Source organism: Molothrus aeneus, chromosome 27 (genome assembly GCF_037042795.1).
Source record: "Molothrus aeneus isolate 106 chromosome 27, BPBGC_Maene_1.0, whole genome shotgun sequence".
In the NCBI taxonomy this organism is placed as follows: domain Eukaryota; kingdom Metazoa; phylum Chordata; class Aves; order Passeriformes; family Icteridae; genus Molothrus; species Molothrus aeneus.
In genome coordinates this window covers 4,643,604-4,662,779 of record NC_089672.1, presented here as the reverse complement: position 1 = coordinate 4,662,779, position 19,176 = coordinate 4,643,604, and the positions used below count along the sequence as shown (strand labels likewise).

The 19,176-nt window shown below is 47.3% G+C and overlaps 1 protein-coding gene across 2 annotated transcripts in view; it reads left to right on the top strand.

Moving 5' to 3' along the window:
- KDM4B (lysine demethylase 4B) overlaps positions 1-19,176 on the top strand; it is a 75,307-nt gene that overhangs the window by 45,062 nt on the left and 11,069 nt on the right. The window contains exons 9-18 of one of the 2 annotated variants that reach the window (XM_066566403.1): positions 207-403; positions 876-908; positions 3,855-4,024; positions 8,587-9,026; positions 10,057-10,177; positions 13,254-13,432; positions 14,718-14,940; positions 17,744-17,820; positions 18,206-18,261; positions 18,736-18,844. In XM_066566403.1, coding sequence (XP_066422500.1) covers positions 207-403; positions 876-908; positions 3,855-4,024; positions 8,587-9,026; positions 10,057-10,177; positions 13,254-13,432; positions 14,718-14,940; positions 17,744-17,820; positions 18,206-18,261; positions 18,736-18,844 — 1,605 coding nt within the window. The remainder of the gene's footprint in view (positions 1-206; positions 404-875; positions 909-3,854; positions 4,025-8,586; positions 9,027-10,056; positions 10,178-13,253; positions 13,433-14,717; positions 14,941-17,743; positions 17,821-18,205; positions 18,262-18,735; positions 18,845-19,176) is intronic. The other variant, XM_066566404.1, reaches the window with a different exon arrangement.

Below are 19,176 nucleotides of genomic sequence, written 5' to 3'. Positions count from 1 at the left end.
GCACAGAACTCGAGCACTGCCACTCCCAGGAGGCTTTGGCTTGTTGGGGGGCTTAAAAGGGAGAACAAAACCCTTGGGAAAGAGTTTTCCACTAGCCTTGGAGAGTGTTGGGGTGGCAGCTGGCGTTCCAGGAGCAGGCAGCGTGGGGAGAGCTGCTTTTCCTCTGGGAAATGCCATTTCCTGTCACCGTGTGGGCTCTCTTGCAGTGCACGTGCCGCAAGGACATGGTGAAGATCTCCATGGACGTGTTTGTCAGGGTGCTGCAGCCAGAACGCTACGAGCTCTGGAAGCAGGGCAAGGACAGTGCAGTGCTGGACCACATGAAGCCCACGGCCCTGAGCAGCCCCGAGCTGGACGCCTGGAACGAGACCAAGGCAGAGCTGAAGGCAAAGCTGCTCCGCAGGTAAGGCCAGAGAGGGGCTGAGCCCTGCCTGGAGTTCAACTGCTCCGCTTGTAAATGCTGCACTTCTCCACTGGAGATGGTTCAAACTCTTTTATTTTCTGCCTTTGTTCTTTTCATACAGTTCCTCGTGCCATTTGTCTGGGGGAATGTGTCCCTCGTGGTGCTGTTTCCTTCCCATGTTATAAAAGCACATGCTTTTCAAAGTGGGACACTTTGTGCTTCCTCACATCTCATCTCTTATCCTGGAAGACAAAAAAAAAAAATCTATAGTGAACATTTAGAGCTTCACTGATCAGAAAGCAGGAGTTTAAAAAAGCCCATCGGTTGCAAAGGGGATTTTATGCATGCCTTTCTGTGCTTCCTTTGATCTTTGTATTAATTTTCTACAAGTCTGTGATTTTTGTGTGTTACAGCATGCTTGAATTGAAAATTTGGCATGCTAACCTTTTCCTGTTGGAATCTTGCTTTATAGGATAGGAGATGAGGAAGAGGACAACAAACACCGGTATGTGACTTCCCTCAGCAACATCAACCCCTTCATTCTTTTTCCTGGCAATTCCTTAAACAGCAGCCCTGGGACTCTTTTCTTCATTTTGTGAAAGCCCCCAGGAAATCTTCAAGCCTTGAGGCTCCTCAGGTTTCATCTTGGTTTGGATTTCTGTGATCTCCATCACTGGAGAACCTCAACTGCCTCGTGGCTCCTGTGGTTCTCCCTCTTGTGCTGCTCTCCTGGGCTGGCAGGGGTGTGTGGTGTACCTGGGGGTGGGGTAAGGCAACTGCCCACTGGTGGAAGTGCTGCTGCTGTTTTGAGACTGTTCAGGTTCCTGATGTGGCTGGTGTGCACACTGGAAGGTGCTGTATGAACACCAAGGATTATTTTCCCTCCCTGAGCCTATTACCCAGCAGAGAAGCCTCTGTCTCAGCCTGAGCCTATTGCAAAAGATCCAGGTGCTTTTTTTGCTTATCTGTTCAGCGTTTCCTGGATTATTGCAGCATTATCCTGAAGCAGTTTTGAAGCTGTTCAATTCTCCTTAGCTGTACTTTCTCCTGTGCTTATGTCTTTCCAAGACATGGTTTTACTTGAAGCCTGACTTTTCTCAGCAGGATGGAGGGATGGGATTCACCTCTGCCCAAACCTTCACAGTTGTAGCTACTTAATTTAAGTCACTTTGTGGTCTGTTCTTCAAAGAGTACAAACGGTGCTTTTTTGTCAGTTCTCTTGGAAAAATGGAGCTTTTAAACTCTGCAGAGAGGTGTTATTTCTTCTCTAAGGTCAGTCAGACTTGGTTACCTTAAAAAACCCAACTTTGTTTACTTTATGGCTTCAGCAAGAGACTGTTTTAGTCCAGTTCCCATTTCATTTCTGGTGTGTGAATTTGTCAGACACAGAACAGCTTCACTTCTGGAAGTGCTCAGCCTTCAGCCTGCAGTTCTGGAAGCACTTTCTTTAAATGCTGAGCTTTCTGCCTCTCTCCCCCACAACCCCTGAGTGAGAAGAGCACTGCAAAACAGATCTTTTTTTTCTCTCCTGTGAGTACAAAGCTCTGTGCTGTAATTTTTGCCTGGCACTTCCACACCACAGGAGTAAAACACACTTTGCTAAAACCAGCCTGCAACACTCAACTCAACTCCTCCTTCGGCTACAGAACATTCCAGCTGCAGTGGCAAAGTCTTACAGCTTTATCTTCACCTCCCACCCTGCCCTCCCCTCCCAGGGAAGGTGGTGTGTTCGTTCTTGCAGTATGGCTGAAGAGCAGAGCTGGTCCCTCTGGGCTCAGCCCCTGTTCCTGCTGGTGGCTGTCCTGCAGGTGTGAAGGCACCAGCTCCTCTTGGAGGGCCACCATCTGCTCAGAGTCTGGCAATTAGAGCTCCCCGTGCATATGGATCAACTTGCTTTTCTATTCATCATTCAGCTCAGGTTGAATTTTTTTTCTCCCTTCTTTGTCAGTTTAAAGGCTGATTAAGGGCTCTTAAGTCTGTTGTGCTCCAAATGTAATTAGCAGCTGAGTTTTCTGGGCTCTGAGGATCAGGAGCTGCTTTTTAGCTTTTCTAGACTTTGGGACTGATGAGTAAAGTGTGTTTTAGTCTTTGTCACACGATGATGGATGTGAGGCCATAAGGAAAATGCAGCTTTCAACCAAAGAAGAAGTGCCTACATGCTGAAAATGGGGAAAAATCACAAGTTTCTGAATCAGTCCTTTTGGAAAAGGAGAGCTTGTTAGATTTAAACCTGAAATTCAAGTAGCAATTCTGCAGATTTTGTAAAGCCCTGTGCTGGGGCTGGCTGGGATGGAGTGACTGGGGTTTGGGGCTCTGAAGTTTTGGCTGTTGCTTGCACAGTGTCAAGGCTTCATCTTGTCCCCCTCTGGCCCAGAGGGACCCTGGGGGTGGGTGAGAGCTGGGGAGGGGACCCAGCTGGCCCTGAGTGGCCAAGGGGAAATTCTGTGCCATAAAATGTTATGGGGAGCAATAAAAACGGGGGGAGAGGAGGAAGGAGGGCTTTGGCTTCTCAGGTGCCTTTTTTGGGGACTGGCTGGGCATTGCTCTGCCTGGGGAGGTGGTGAGTGGATTTCCTGGGCTTCTTTCCTCCTTAATTCTTTTATTCACCTACTAAACTGCATTTGTCTTGACTTTCAAGTTTCTGACTCTTGTTCTTCCAATTTTCCCTCCCTGTCCCTCTTGAGCAGTGGGGAGTGTCTGTCAGGGTACAGTTCCCAGCCCAAAAATCTTGTCCTGGCTTCTGAATTTCCATTTTTCTTTGCATTGTGGCTCCTTTAATCTTTGCCTTAGTGGCATTGGCTTTAAAAAGAATGAACAGCATTGCTATTGCCTCGTTAGTATTTGTCTGTTCTTATTAATATGCATATTTTTTAGTTAGATTTCTTCAAGGACTTGGACCTTCTGAATTTACTGCTGAAAAATCATAGACTGCCTATTGATTGTGCTGTGAGCATTCATTATAGTGTGTTTTTGGGAACTGGCAGTGCTGGGTAATGTCTCAGAGCTGGAAGATGATGTTTTGCAGACTTCCAGCAGTTTGCCAAAGGGAGGCACGGACAGAATGAAAAGAAATAATGGAATGGAGGCAGAGGATGAAAGAGAGATTTAAACAAGTTTTCATCTGTATTTTGAAATACAAGCAAAATAGATTGAAAACACAATTAAAATCACTTTAACTGCAGCTTGTGAGCTTACATTAGTAATGGTAGGAAAAAGCTCTTCAGGAAACCCAGACAATTAATGGCTGCTGTGAATGGATCTTAAATGTTGTGTTATGCAAGGTTCATCTGCTCCTTTTCAGATATCTCTTTTGCCCTGTAGCTATTTTAGCTACCTTGTGTTTTCTCTCCAAAGAAGATCCTTTTGTTTTTTATTCAGCTTTTTAAGTCAGTGCTGGTTTGCTATTTTGAAGGCTGTTCTTTTATGTCAAATCACACTTCTGTACTTTCAGGTCTCACAGAAAAAGGAGTCAACCCAGAAGACACAAAACAGAGGATCAGAAGTCTCTTGGGGATGTCATGGCTATTGAAACTGCCTTGGAAGATGTGAAAGTAAAAGAGGAGCTGAAAAGAGGGCCAGATCTGGAGGAAGAGGAGAGAAGCAAAGGGATGGAGGGAGAAGGTGAGGCCAGAGCAGTGAGGGGCTGGGGTGAGCTCTGAAACACCTCTGTGAATAACTTGTCTGCTGCTGTTGATTTCTGTTGAAATATCAGCAGAGTTTTCCCCAATATTAAAAACTCACTGAAATATGTCATCACTCACAGCAGCAATTGATTTTTCCCTCCCTTTAAGGATTCAATCCAAATAGCTTTTTTGGCAGGGCTTGAAAATTCTATAGGCTCAAACTATTACAGGATTGTAAAAAATATATATTATGTGAGGAATATTTTAAATTATTTCATAGAGAAACAAATAGATTTTAGTAGTTTTATGTCCTGCTCTGAAAAAGAATGATTTGTGCAGTGCCTTGTGCAATTCATCTTTCCTCTTCCCCTCCCTTTGTTGCCATTTTTCAGAGACTGAATCCAGAGAGCTCAGTTTGGGTGGGATCCTCAGCTGCTGCACGAGTCCCACTTGGGTTTCTTCAAGTTTAGCTGGGGCAGGGAAGCTTTGCAGCTTCCTCTGCATGAAATATAAAACCTTTGCTGAAAATAAAACCAGGCCACGACAACTCCCAGTCCTTTGGGATTCCTTCTGCACATCCAGTCCCCTTTGTGCAGGGGGCTCTTTCTGTGCTACCCTGTTCTTGGCTGTGTAGAAAAGGTCGGAGTTCTTGCTGGGAAAAAGCTGCTTTTCCCCCCCTGATGTGTGGAGAAGTGGGTTTTATGTCTGTGACACACTCACTCCCTCTTCGAGGCTTCTCCAGCACTGCTTACAGGGAATTAATTTACATCTATTGTATATATCCATTATTTGTTTAGCATTTGGAGAAACTGATGCTGCAAACTGTTTAGAGAGCCTCAATAAGGATCATAAAGGAAATCTGTGGAAGCTCTGGGAAGAGGATTGAGGGCTTTGTTCAGTCTCTCAGCTAGACAGTGTATTTTCTCTTTTCATGGGAAATAAGGAGTTGGAAAACCATTGTTGCACAGTGCAGATACTTAATTTCTATTGCCCTAAGCTTGAGAGCATCAGCAGTGTGTTAAATTGTCTGCTCTTAGCTCTTGTACAAGTTTAACACTTGATGCTTGTAAGAAATGGCCCAAAAATGCTGATTTTTCTTCGGAGATGAGAGATAAGTGACAAGGACAGATCTGAGATCATTAGAATGGCCAAGGAATAATAAAAACTCTGTTCTAGCTGAATGGCTTCCAAATCATACACTTCCACTACTTCTGAAGAGCTCTGTAACTGTTGGCTCAGGAGGGAGAAGCTTATTTTCAGCACCATTGCAGAAGTGCCACTGGAGCAAACTCCAGCTTGGTGTGGCTGCTTGCAAATGTTCAGCTTTCCCACTGCAATACAGCAATTAAATCCCAATGGCTTCTCTAGTTTTCCACATCCTGCTGTCTGCATTGCCTCTCACCAGTGTCTTAGGGCTTCATCTTGAAGAAGAAAACAGCATCTGTTTGGATGGCCCTGCTTGTGGTAATGCTGCTCCCACCCCCTCCTGCACTTCCTTTCTTTATTGCCCTGGTTTTAATTTGACTTCATTTTCTATTACACCAGAAGACATGACCTTGAGAAGGAGAAAGAATGAGATTTCAAAGTAGTCATGGTTCCAAAGTAGGTCTGGTGCTTTGTGTTGGTTATTTGGACAAGCTGAGTATTTATAACTCGAGGTTTTCAGGATTTCTGACCCAGATCCCTTATGGTGTTTACTTTTGGTTTTTATGACTCAGCTTTATATTCATAATTTATTATGTTGCTATTAATATATTTAGAATTTTAGCAGGTTGTCTTGGGACGTTAGGAAGGAGAGTGTTGAGGCTTTGCCCTTGTCTGGGGGTGCTGAGCAGCAGAAATCCCCCTGTGAGGCAGCAGGGGAACTGCAAACCCGAGTGCCACCTCCAGGCCTGGGGGCTCCAAACCTCCTTGGCAGCTCCTTCCAAGCCCTCCCCAGCCTTTCCAGGGAGGAATTCCTGCAGGTGTCCAGCCTGACCCTCCCCTGGTGCAGTGTGAGGCTGTTCCCTCTTGTCCTGGTGTCCCCTGGGAGCAGAGCCTGTTGTCCCCTGGCTGTCCCCTCCTGTCAGGAGCTGTGCAGAGCCACAAGATCCCCATGAGCCTCCTTTTCTCCAGGCTGAGCCCCTTCCCAGCTCCCTCAGCTGCTCCCCACTTTCCTGAGCTCTGTTGAGGATTCAGATTGTCCCTGGGCAGGCAGCATTGCCACTCCTGTTCCTTGTGTCACCTTGTGTCACCTTGTGTCACCTTGTGTCACCTTTTGTCACCTACAGTTCCTCATGTCCCACCCACAGCTGCCATCCTGCAGTGGAAGGACAGGAAAGACATTCCTCTCTGAACCTGCCTGTTCACGTGTGCCTTCAGATCCTTTTCCTTCCTGGAAGTGTTCAGGATAGCCAGATAGGCTCTTGGAATTTTTCCTCCCTTTTTCCTCGCTTCTGTTTCCATAGATTCACTTGCAAACTGGTTTGTTCATCTTAATGCAAAAACTTTCAAGCACAGTTCTCAGTGCCAGCTGCTGTCAAATTACCCTTTAGAAGTCAATAAAGCTGGTGAATGGCATTTGTGGTGCTGTTGGGGAGAGAATTCTTGGAGTGTATAGAGAGTAAATATGATCTGGTTTTGTGCAACTGGGGAGAAATCCAATTTGCCTTTCATTCAATATGTTTGTTTCTCTAAGGAAATTCAATATTCCTTTCTCTGTGATAGAACAAACCAGTTTATCTGAGGGACTGCCTACATGAGTACAACTATAATTATTTGAGCTGGACTTGTTCCCATTTTTATAAGTTAGTGTAAATTGTAAATAAAGTGATCAGACTTCTGTGGAATGCTGGGGTTAAGGTGATCCCTAGGGGATTTCAGCAGGGATTTTGGCACTTTATCCTGTTGTGGGATTATTCACCCTTCTTCATGCAGAAACCTCTATTGTGTGATGGTTATTCTGGTTTTCCATTCATGGGTTGGGCTGGTCAGGTTTGGTGTAGCCTGAAGTGGAGGGGTCTGGATGGGTTTGGGTTGGTGAAACTTCTTCCCTGGGGTGAGCAGGCTGTCCCTGATCATCCCAACCTGGAGACTCCCCCTCAGTGGAGAGCAGGAATTTTAATCCCTGCTGTAAAATGGGAGTGTGTGAATCCCTTCACAGGGAAGAGAGGTGGGGAAGACTTTTACAGGGCAGTTCTGCCTCTGGTGACAATGCTGAGATGTTTATCTGCTCAAGAAGTGTTGTCACATCCATGAGGGCTGTGCAGATAAACTGAGTGACAGTGAGCTGGGAGAAACAAGGACATGGGTGTGAGTAAAGGATATCTCAGGATCCAGCTGAGCTCCGTGCTGCACCTGATTTATGCTTTAAAAGCGTTTTTTTAAAGAGCTTGATAGCAGAAATCTTTGGGTAATAATGATTCAGGTATCTTGTTTTCAGTTCTTCATTTCCTGGGGCTGTTGGGTGCATTGACACGCAGTAATACCCAGATAAGAGCTGTGCTTGCAAACACAGGGAGCAGCAAACTACTGATATAGAATGGGGGTCTCCAAACTCTTTTGATTGCACCTCCTTATCAGCAAAAAAAAAAAAATCTGAGCACACCTCCTGATGTATGTCTTTATTTATGTACACATTTATTCAAATATAGCACAGGAATACACATGTACACGTGTATTTCTATGCTAATGTGAATATACAGAAAAACAGAGATTAGAAAAGGAAGGCATAAAGATAAAAAAAAACTTTTTAAAATATTTATTTTATTAATGGTACAAAAATATTTCATTCCTGCACCCCAGTGGATGGTTTTGTGCCTCTGACTTTGGAGGACAAAAAACCTGAAGCACAGAGTCATGGCTAATGTGACATATTACAGGGTTTTTGGCACACTGTCCAGTTTCCTAGGGATCTAGATATTTTCCCTCTAGGAAACGTTGCTTTTAGCAGCCTTTGTGTTCCAGTCAGGAATTTAATAGTCCATAGAAATGACACAAGTATTTTCTTTCTGAAGTGGCTTCTCTAGGTCATTGCTGAGGCACAGCTGGGTGCATGCAGCTTTCAGAGCACCCGTTGGAAAGCAGCAATTCCATGGTGGAATGTGCTAGCCCAGAGTGGAGCTCTGAGAAGGGAAAGCAGTAATTTCATGGTGGAATGTGCTAGCCCAGAGTGGAGCTCTGAGAAGGGAAAGCAGTAATTTCATGGTGGAATGTGCTAGCCCAGAGTGGAGCTCTGAGAAGGGAAAGCAGCAATTCCATGGTGGAATGTGCTAGCCCAGCACAGAGCTCTGGGAAGGGAAAGCAGTAATTTCATGGTGGAATGTGCTGGCCCAGCAGAGCTCTGGGAAGGGAGGGAAATGCTGAATTCCATGGTGGAATGTGCTAGCCCAGCACAGAGCTCTGGGAAGAGAAAGCAGTAATTCCATGCTGGAACGTGCTAGCCCAGAGTGGAGCTCTGAGGAGGGAGGGAAATGCTGAATTCCATGATGGAACATGCTAGCCCAGCACAGGGCTCTGGGAAGGGAGGGCAGTGCTGCATTCCCAGAATTTGGGGGCTCAGTGTCGCCTTTCTCTCCACAGGGGAGTGCAAGGCCAAGGCGCGGCCCCCGAAGGCCAAGGGCGAGCGCAAGAAGAAGCAGCTGTTCCCCCCTCAGCCCCCGGGGCCTGTCCCAGGGCCCGTCCCGGCCCCGCAGCCGCCCCCCGAGGCCGGGCCGGGCCCAGCATGGCCCCCGGGACCCTCCCCAGCCCCGGGCCCAGAGCAGGCCCGGCCCGCGGCCCCCCTGAACGTGGTGCAGCCCTCGGAGGTGCCGGCCGAGGAGGACGACTTCAGGCCGCGGCCCATCATCCCCATGCTGTACGTGGTGCCCCGCAGCAAGAAGGTGGTGTTTGACAAGGAGCACATGTCCTGCCAGCAGGCCTTCGAGCAGTTCGCCACGCAGAAGGGGCTGGGCTGGCGCCAGCAGGGCCCCGGCAAGGAGCAGGACGGCGCCGAGGCCGAGCGCGCCGAGCTCGCCGCCGAGGTCAGTTCTTGTGGCAGGAAGGAATGATCAGTCTGACTCCATAGATTCACTTGCAAGCTGGTTTGTTCATCTTAATGAGCAAAAACTTTCAAGCACAGATCTCAGTGCCAGCTGCTGTCAAATTACCCTTTAGAAGTCAGTAAAGCTGGTGAATGGCATTTGTGGTGCTGTTGGGGAGAGAATTCTTGAATATATATTCATATTCTTGAAGACTGATTTATTATTTTATGATACTATATTATAGTAAAGAATACTATACTAAAGAATACAGAAAGGATACTTACACAATGCTAACAAGATAATAATGAAAACTTGTGACTCCTTCCAGAGCCCCGACACAGCTTGGCCATGATTGGCCAATAAGTCAAAACAATTCACATGAAACCAATGAAACAATCACCTGTTGGTAAACAATGTCCAATGACATTCCAAAGCAGCAAAACACAGGAGAAGCATTGAGATAATTATTGTTTTCCTTTTTCTCTGAGGCTTCTCAGCTTTCCAGGAGAGGAAATCCTGGGCGAAGGGATTTTTCCAGAAAATGTGACTGTGACAGTCAGTGGCTCGCAGGCTGCGGTGACCAGTGTGAGGACAGCCCCAAGGCCAGGCTGGGTGCAAGCACCACCTGGTCTAGAGGTCTACAGCCCCGTGGCAGGGTTGGAACTGCATGGTCTTTTGGGTCCCTGCCAACCCAAACCAGTCTGGGACTCCATGAGTCGTGATTTCCGTGGAGTTCCCAACTGTGTATGTGGTTGAGCAGACTTTTCACAAGCTGATGGAATTGGCAGCTTGCAGATGTTTTGAGGCTGTCCTGATTTGAAGAAAACTCTGTAGTTTACCCAACTTCTTAAGAGCTGGTGTTGGCTTTTATCTGCTCCAGGAATTGGCTTGGAAGGCTTCAGTGGTTCAGCCAAAAGGCAGAGAAAAGTTTTCTGTGTGAATCCGAGAGCTCTCTTTGACAGGGGCTCTGACTCTCTTGTCCTGTTCCTTCCTTTGGGGTGCCCATCCAGCTTGTTGTGCTTCCTTCCAGGCTGCTTCTGCCTTCTCCAAGATGAAGATGGAGATCAAGAAGAGCCGTCGGCACCCTCTGGGCAAGCCCCCGACGCGCTCGCCGCTGTCCGTGGTCAAACAGGAGACCTCGAGTGACGAGGGTGAGTGAGCAGCACCAGGGACCTGGGCAGGTCCTGTCTGAGCCAGGGAATTGCTGCAGCCTCTTGACAAAACTGGGTGGCCTGAAACTCTGTGTTACATGTAGCTGGTAGGAAATGCAGCGTGTTCCCGTTTTGATAACCCAGCTGGAAACAAAACTCCTCCGTGGGAGGTGTCACTTCTCACCTCCCACCCTTTTTTCACTCAAGAAAAATATTTTGCTGGCTGCAGAATGAGGCAGCATTTTGGGCAAAGGGAAAAAAAGAGTTTGCAGAAAATAATAACTTAAAGGCAAAGCTCTGTCTTGGATATTGCAGTGGGATGAGAGCTGGTCCTTGGAGGCAGTGGAGGTCAGATCTGCTCTCATGTGTGTGAAGAAAGCCAATTCTAACCTTTTGCTTGTCTCCTAATTCACATCAGTGTTGGCGTCCAGCTTTCCTTGGCAGATGCAGAAATGAGAATTAAAATGTTTTTCGGTGTTTAAGTGATTCTTCTTTCCCCACATTCCAGTCTCCAACAGTGTGGACCAAGGGGAAAGAAAAGATTCTTACCTCTCACTCTGTTTTGTGGTGTATTCCCCACTTTGAGGCCTTTTCCACATTACTCAGAATATGGACAATGCCCCAGGAAGGAGCTTTTGTGTGCTGGTCAGTGGGTGTAGCTGGCAGTCTCTGCTCACAGCTCCTCATTCCAAAGGACATTATCTTTCCCATTCACCCTCCTTCAGGAGTGCAGCCATTGATTTTAGAGCCTTTTTCTGCCTTTCCCTCCTGCAGGAAAGGCTTCTCCTGAGCTCACAGAGCTCCTTTCCTCACCAAGGAGGATGCATTTGATGCCTTCCAAGTGTGTAACATGGGAGTTAAGTGTGCAGAGGCAGCTGAGACTTGTTATCTTGTTTTGGTGTGAGACCTTGGAACCAGCTCAGAGCTGGAGGATCCTCATTAGGCAGATTCTTCTCACTGCTTTGACTTGTTGGATGCTGTTTGGGGACTTGGCTGGTGGAGCAGGAGCAGCTCTTGTGGAAGCTGGCATTTCTTGGGGAGTGATTTCCAGCTCTGCTGGGCAAAATCTGATCAAACAGATTCTTCCCTCCCCAGCAGGGAATAGAGGCAGCTCTCTGCACCCCAGGCTTTTCCAGGGAATGATGTGCAGGATGAGCTGCAGGCTGCAGCAGGGACAGTGAGCATGTAAATTAAGGCAATGCACATTTTACACAAAGATTCAGCCCAGACAAGTTGTTTGCAATGTGGGATCCTGAATGCCTTGTGTCCCCCTGGATCCATCCTAGAGGAGCCAAGGTGACAGCACACGACAGCCATTCCCTTTCTTCTCTCCATCTGTCACTCTGGATTAGGCTGCTGCTCTCACTGATTTCAGTGGTGTCATAAATCCTGCTCTGTCACCTGATGTGCCTCGACTGAAATTTGAAGAAATGTGGGTTTTGATTCATGTCTTGTAAATAAACACTTTTTAGAGGGTAACCCTCATATGAAACGTGACAGAGCCACACACGCAGCACTCATCATCTCAAAAAAGGGATTAATAAAACACAATAAAATTTCCACATTGTCTGACAAATATGTTATGGGCAACATTTAAAATCTGAGATGTAAACTCAGCCATTAACATTTTACTCCAAATTCCTTTTATCCTTTCAGGTAACCCAAGAGTCAGAAAATCTTCAAAGGGAGGGAGAACTGAGGAGGAGACTTAGACTTGTAGAGCAGAACATAAACTGCTTATTTCCAGTAATTAACAGTGAAGCAGTGAACAATTTGGTTTAATGTGCTGAGCTCTGGGGATAATGTTCTTCCAAGATGGTTTTGAGTTCCCCGTTCTTTTGGAAACTTTGCAGATTGGTGATGCAGGGAGTGATTTACACTCAGCCTTGTGTGGAAAATGTCTTTAACACTTACAGTGACTCAAAGCTCCTTCATTAGGAAGGGTAAAGAACTCAGACCCCCAGACTGCCACAGATGGATTCGGCAGTGGTTTAATCGTGAAATGCCAAGGACCTTTGAAAGGTTTATAAAATAAAGAATTAGCAAACTAATTAACAGGAGCAGTCGCTGGCAGAGCTGTGGCAGAGCTCTGGGTGGTGGGGAGTGCAGTGGGAGGTGCAGTGCTGTGGGAATGGCTGTGCAGAGCACTGACCCAGGCACCCCCAGGCAGGGTTGGTGAGTGCAGGGCAGCTCTGGGATGCACCTGGAGAGAGCTGGGCCAGCCTGGAGTGGGAACTGGGAGCTGGGAGTTGGGAACTGGGAGCTGGGAACTGGGAACTGGGAGCTGAGAACTGGGAGCTGGGAGCTGGGAACTGGGAACTGGGAACTGGGAGCTGGGAACTGGGAACTGGGAGCTGAGAACTGGGAGCTGGGAGCTGGGAACTGGGAACTGGGAGCTGGGAACTGGGAACTGGGAGCTGAGAACTGGGAGCTGGGAGCTGGGAACTGGGAACTGGGAACTGGGAACTGGGAGCTGGGAACTGGGAGCTGAGAACTGGGAGCTGGGAGCTGGGAACTGGGAGCTGGGAGCTGGGAACTGGGAACTGGGAGCTGGGAACTGGGAGCTGGGAACTGGGAGCTGGGAGCTGGCCTGGCCCAGCAGCACCAGCTGCATCCCCAGAGCACACAGCTCCCTGCTGGAGACAGGAAAGGGGCATTTCCTTGCACTGGCATCATGTGGTTGGAACTTAACAAAGTTCAAATGAAATCTTCATGAAAAGGATGGTGGAGGTTTCACAGCTGGGAAGGGGAGGGAGTTGCAAAGGCAGAAAATGGCAGTAAATCTCCATTCTGTCCTTCCTCGTGGCCAGTTCCTTCAGGTCACTGCTGCCCCTGTCTTGTGTGTCCTGTCCCCAAAGGGGATGTCCTGTCCATTTAAGGAAGTGTTTGGGGCATAGGCATATGGGAGGCCATGGAGGAGGAGTTGAATGTTTTTGTTTATTGCACTTCTTGTGTTGTTGAGACCTGAGCTGTTTAACTCACCCTTGCTCCTTTTGCCTCTTCTCACCATAAACTCTTTTGTCTTTACTTACTGCTCATTGTTTTGGGATTTCTTTTTTTTTCCTTTTCATTCTAGAAATGTTTCCATTTTCTGGAGAGGAAGATATGAGTGATCCAGAGGCTTTGAAATCTTTACTTTCCTTCCAGTGGAAGAACAAAGCACTTAATTTCCCAGCTGAAAGGAAGTTCAATGCAGCTGCTGCCCTGAGTGAGCCATACTGTGCTGTCTGCACCCTCTTCTACCCCTATAACCAGGTAATTCCTCATCACCGAGTCAGGGAATCATTAAGGTTGGAAATGGATCTAGGATCAAGTCCAGCTGTTAATCCCCCACCACTGTGTTCACCCTAAAGCCACGTCCCCCCCTCTGTATCCATGGGTTTTGTATCCATGTTTTTTTTTGGGATGGGGACCCCAGTTCTCTGGGCAGCCTGTGCCATTGCCTGACCACACCTTCCATGAAGAGATTTCCCCATATATCTCACCTAAACCTCTGCCACTGCTCAGATGGCTGAGTTAGGATGCAGACATTTCTGATACAGACAAACCCACACAAATTTGCACACCAAAGAAATGTGTTTGGATTTGGCAGTGGCTGGAGCCTTTTTTTGTTATCTTTCCTGGCTTCTCTGCCTTGCTCAGTGTTCATTTTGAAATCACACTGAAAGAGCTTTGCAAACACTGTTCCATGCAGAGAAAAGTCACACCAGGCTCCTGATTCCATACGGGCCCGAGTTGCTGAATTTATGCAAACAAGCCACAAAATAAAAATTTACTGAGTAAGCACATCCATCACCTTTTTTTGGAAACTACCAATATGCTTTGGGAGATGTTATAAGCAGAAAGGCAAAATTCATCAGATGAATTAGTTATTTGTGCAGTTGTGCATTGATTTGTTCTCACATAGAGCCAAATCTGGCTTTGTGTGTCCACCAGGAATTCGTGCCTTAGATACTTGTAGCTGTGTTGGAAGCTTTTCCTGAGGAAAGCAGAACCCACCTCCCCTTTCAATAAAATCTCTTGATTTATTATACAGACTGAAAATAAAATATCTGTTCTGATTGCTGGCTGTTGTGAGGAAAGCTGGGTGCAGCTGAGCTGGTTTTATCCATTGCTAGTAACTCTGTCAGCTACCAGAAACCTTGAAATGTCCTTCAGGAGAACTTCTTGCAGGAAAAGTAGGGAAGGATGCCAAGGGGATGGGAGAGAGGGAGGGAAGGCCTTGCTTTTAGTAATATTTTCCTTTTTATTTTTCCTTGGTGTTTTCAGCTACAATTTAGGAATTTAGATTTTTGCAGAAGAAAACCAGGAGAAGCTGCTCGTTATTCTAATGCTTCTTTGAGCTTCCACAACAAATTACAGATCCCAGTCGATGCCTGAGGAAGAGGGGGACAAGCAAGGGGGGAATCAGGATTTTAGGCTGCTTGTTGGCTGTTTGGTGTCAGGTGTTGGTGACCTTTATGCAAGGGGAGTGCTCAGAGTGGACAGTGAGCACCCTGGCCAGGAAGAGGAGGTTCCAGTGATGGGGTTTTCTCTGCAGTCCTCACAGGTGGAGAAGGAAGCTGCCCCGAGCTCCACAGGGGAGCCATCCTCGTTCGTGCACCTTTCCAAGTGTGGGCAGAAGACCAAGCCCCTGATCCCAGAGATGTGCTTTACCTCAAGTGGAGAAAACACCGAGCCCCTTCCTTCAAACTCCTACATTGGAGAGGATGGAACCAGTCCCTTGATATCCTGTGCCAAATGCTGCCTGCAGGTTCATGCCAGTGAGTGTTTCACCTTCCCCAAAGCCTTTGGCTCCCCAGAAATCAGGAGTTTGTGTTGCTGTATTTGAGTTCCTTCTTGTCAGGTTTGTATCCTGTCACTTCCATTTTTATCTTTCTTGGTACAAGGATATCAGGAATCCCAGAAAGGTTTGGGTTGGAAGGAGCTTAAAGCTCATCCAGTTCCCATCCCCTGCCATGGGCAGGGAACCTTTCTCTCGAAGCACATCTGTGTATTCAAGTCCATCTTGGCAGCCACTGATCTTAAAAATACACACCAATATTCTTTTTACTGCTTATTTTGTTGGCTGATTCTTCTCTGTCTCAGAAAAAAGATTCTTTCTTTTGATACCTTTCATTTTTTGTAATAAAGCAGAACTCAAAGGCTTTATTGCACTCTTTTCTCTCACATATTTTGTTCCAATATTGTTCTGCTGGGGGAGGCTATATTGTTCCTGCATGCAGCAGAGATTATGGAGTAGTTTGAGATATATTTTATTAGTGTCTGTGATAGTGTTTGTAGTAATGGCACTTGATTACAAAAGGGAACATATGTCTGTTTGCTTCCCTGATAGTTATGTCTAAAAGAAGATCTGATTAATCCTGGTGGAGTGTACCTTCAGTGGAGATTGTACAGCATCCAGTTAACATTTGTGACGAATTACTGTTCAGCTGTTTGATCTTGACAGATGGGGAATCTTATTTGACTTGCATCAGCTGGAATTACTTTTGTTGTTCCAATTTTAGAGCCTGCAGGTCCCTGTGCAGCTCAGCAGGGCTGGGGAACTGGAAGCAACTTTGGTTTCTGTGCTGAATCCCTGATTATGGTCATTTCTGGCAAATCAGGCCATGGGATTCAGAGTGGGTGTGAGGAGGAAGATTTCATCCTGCCTTCACCATTCATTGCTCCTGCATCTTGTCCATCCTTAGGCCTGCAATAGTCCAGTCTATCAGAATGGTTTCTGTGGCCAAATTCTATTTAAGGACAGAGGGCTGTGGGCAAGATGATGTTAATCTGCAGGCTCAGACCTGAGATCCATCTTTTTTTAGAGAAACTCAGCTTTATATTTTGGCTGTACTCTCCCCTTGAGGGTAGGACAGGACAGGTGTTAAATCTGATGGAGGCTCCAGTGCCTGGTTGTTTCCTTGTGCTCTGTGACATCCCTTTGACTTTGCTGCAGAGAATCCATTTGCTTTTATTGCAGGATTGCAGTGGTGAGGTGTATTTTGGCTGGCTGTAAAAGCAGCTGGCAGCCTGTGTGTTCTTGGGAAGTGCCCTCTCAAACTGTGCTGGGTTCCAGCAGCCAGGCCCTATGGAGAGGGGAAGGTTTGGGAAGGTTTCTGGGCTTTTGAGGCACTGACAAAAGCTATAAAAAGAGCATATTTTTCTTGGATTATCCCTATGGGACAACCTGGGGCTCAGTAAATGGGACTGTTCTGCCCTCACAGAATCACTGAGGCTGGAAAAGACCTTTAAGGCCATCAAGGCCAAACGTCAGCCCAGCACCACCACCCCGCCCGCCAGTAGCCATGTCCCCAGGTGCCACATCCATGGATGTTTTTAACCCTTCCAGAGATGGTGATTCCACCTCTGCCCTGGGCAGGCTGTTCCAACCCTTTCCATGAAGATATTTTTCCTAATTTTCAATCTAAACCTCCCTTGGTGCAGCTTGAGGCTGTGCTCAGGGTCTGGCTCTCCCTCAGCTCAGTTTTGGACTGAACACCCCTGTCCCTGTTCTAGGCCTGGGTGGAATTTGCTGCCCTGATTTGCCATATGATGAAAAGAGACCTCAGATGTGGAGAGCAGCTGCAGATCCATAGTATTGACTTTTTTTGACATGCTGTTTATCTGGTTAAGTGGATGATATTTATAAATCAGGCTGTGGTGGCAATCCCAGTGCTTTCTGAATGTCTTCTTTTAAGTTTAATTCAGTAATTTGAGACTGTTGTTCCCAGCTGAAATTTTCTCTTCAGTTTGTTAGGATAGGTGAAGGCTGGATGAGATTTTGTTAGGAGGGATAGAGCCTGGGTGGAATGAACTGTGTGTTAATTGAGATGTTTACCTTCAATTTTCCACTCACTTTACAAGCTTGCAGGAATCACAGATCTACTTTTCCAAAACTGTACTTGTGTCTTTTCCCCATTGTTTTTGGTGGCAAACCTCAGTGCCTTTTATAGAATTTTAAGGACTTTTTTTTGTTCTTATTTCCCTGTCTTTATAATGGGCATAATACCACTTTACTATTTTGGTGGTGTTGTAGGAGGATTTGGTGTTTGCATGTTACAGTAATTGATGCTCTGTAAAATGAGATGGCTTTCACACTTCCTATAACCATAAATTAAATACTGGTAACTATGTGGAATGCAGGTATTTAATTTCCTTACAGTATTATTTGCCTTGTCCTTCCTCATAACACCACTCAGCAAAAGTAACTGCTTCAAAGTTCAACTGCTTCAACTGCTTCAACCTTGCTAAAATTCATGCGTGTTTCCATGTGTGAGTGCACTCCAGCAGTGGTGGCATCACCTTGGAGCCCAGTTCCTGCCTAAGGAAACAAAATCTTGCTATTGTAGTCCTTAGAAAAGTGAAAAACAAATGGGAGGGTTACCTTTGTGGGGGGGTTTGGTTTGTTCTTTTCAGACCTGCTGGTCCCAATTCCCATTTTGTTGGAATACAGTTCCTCGAACGCTCTCAGAGTTGCTTCTGAACTGAAAAGTCATGGAGTGCAACCGAGAAGTGAAACTGGGTGAAACAGAGGCGTTGTGGAAGGGCTGCTCTGACAGGCTGTGGCTCTGTTTGTTGCAGGCTGTTACGGGATACGCCCGGAGCTGGTGAACGAGGGCTGGTCCTGCTCGCGATGCTCGGCCGGCGCCTGGGCAGCGGTAAGGACTGGCACAGCAGCCTGGCACTGCTGGCATCACCCACCCACTGCTCCACACACACAGGGGGGAGGATTCACATTGCCTTGGACATCCCAGGTGGGAGATGGGCAGTGCTAAGGACTGGCACAGCAGCCTGGCATCACCCACTGCTCCACACACATGGCTGGGGGAGGATTCACATTGCCTTGGACATCCCAGGTGGGAGATGGGCAGTGCTAAGGACTGGCACAGCAGCCTGGCATCACCCACCCACTGCTCCACACACACAGGGGGGGAGGATTCACATTGCCTTTGACGTCCCAAGTGGGGTGTGGTCACTTTCTGGGGAGGATGAAGAGCCTGGCAGAGCTTTTGGGCCCGTTCTGAAGGAGTTGTGTTCCCGCAGGAATGTTGCCTGTGCAATCTCAGGGGAGGAGCTCTCCAGATGACCACTGATGGCCGGTGAGTGCTGGTTCTGAGGGTGTTTTCCTTCCATGCTGCACCTGATCTCCTTGTCTTGTGAATTTGGTCTTAATTCTCAGTGTAGCAGCAAATTTTGGGGTTCTGGAGGGAACTGCTCCTCGCTGACTTGGCAGGATGAGCCCGAGGGACTGTACTGCCCTACACTGCACCAGGCTACTTGACAGCAGAGCTTCTGAACTCCTGCTGAATGTGGTTGTTGCTCAGAGAAAAGTCTTCTCAGAGAATGTTCAGCATTGTGCAATATCAGGTGTAGGGGAAGGTTGATCTCTGTTGTTCCAGAGACATTTACTTTGTGCCACCCTGATTAACAGTCAATTGGGAGCATTGCCACGGCTGCCAACCCCTGAAAATGTGCCTCGGTGCTGAGGGAGGCAGGGAAATGTTAACTGCCCTCCTGAGCATTTCATTCAGATGGCGGCAGGCCCTGATTTGTGTCCTCACTCTGCTCCCCAGGTGGGTCCATGTGATCTGTGCTATCGCTGTCCCCGAGGCGCGTTTCCTCAACGTCATAGAGCGTCACCCTGTGGACATCAGCGCCATCCCCGAGCAGAGGTGGAAACTGGTGGGTGCCTTTTCCTGGGGACAGTGGTTGGGAACAGGAGCCAAAGGGAAAAGCTGTAACTAGACAGAAAATCATTGTGTGGGTTCGTGAAGCAGCTGAGATTGGAGGTGATCTCGCTCTCATTTCCAAACAAAAGCTGCATTTGTGTCTGCTGAGCCCTGTCAGTGCTTTGACACACAACCAGCTCTGATTTCCAGATGTGCCCTTACTCTCTGGGAGTGTGCTGTACCCTGGGCAGAGCCTGGGACTCCTTCCCACCTGCAGTCAGGTGGAAAGTGCCTAAAAGCTCCATTTACTCCAAGTGCTGCACAGCAGGAGTGCAGAGGGACATG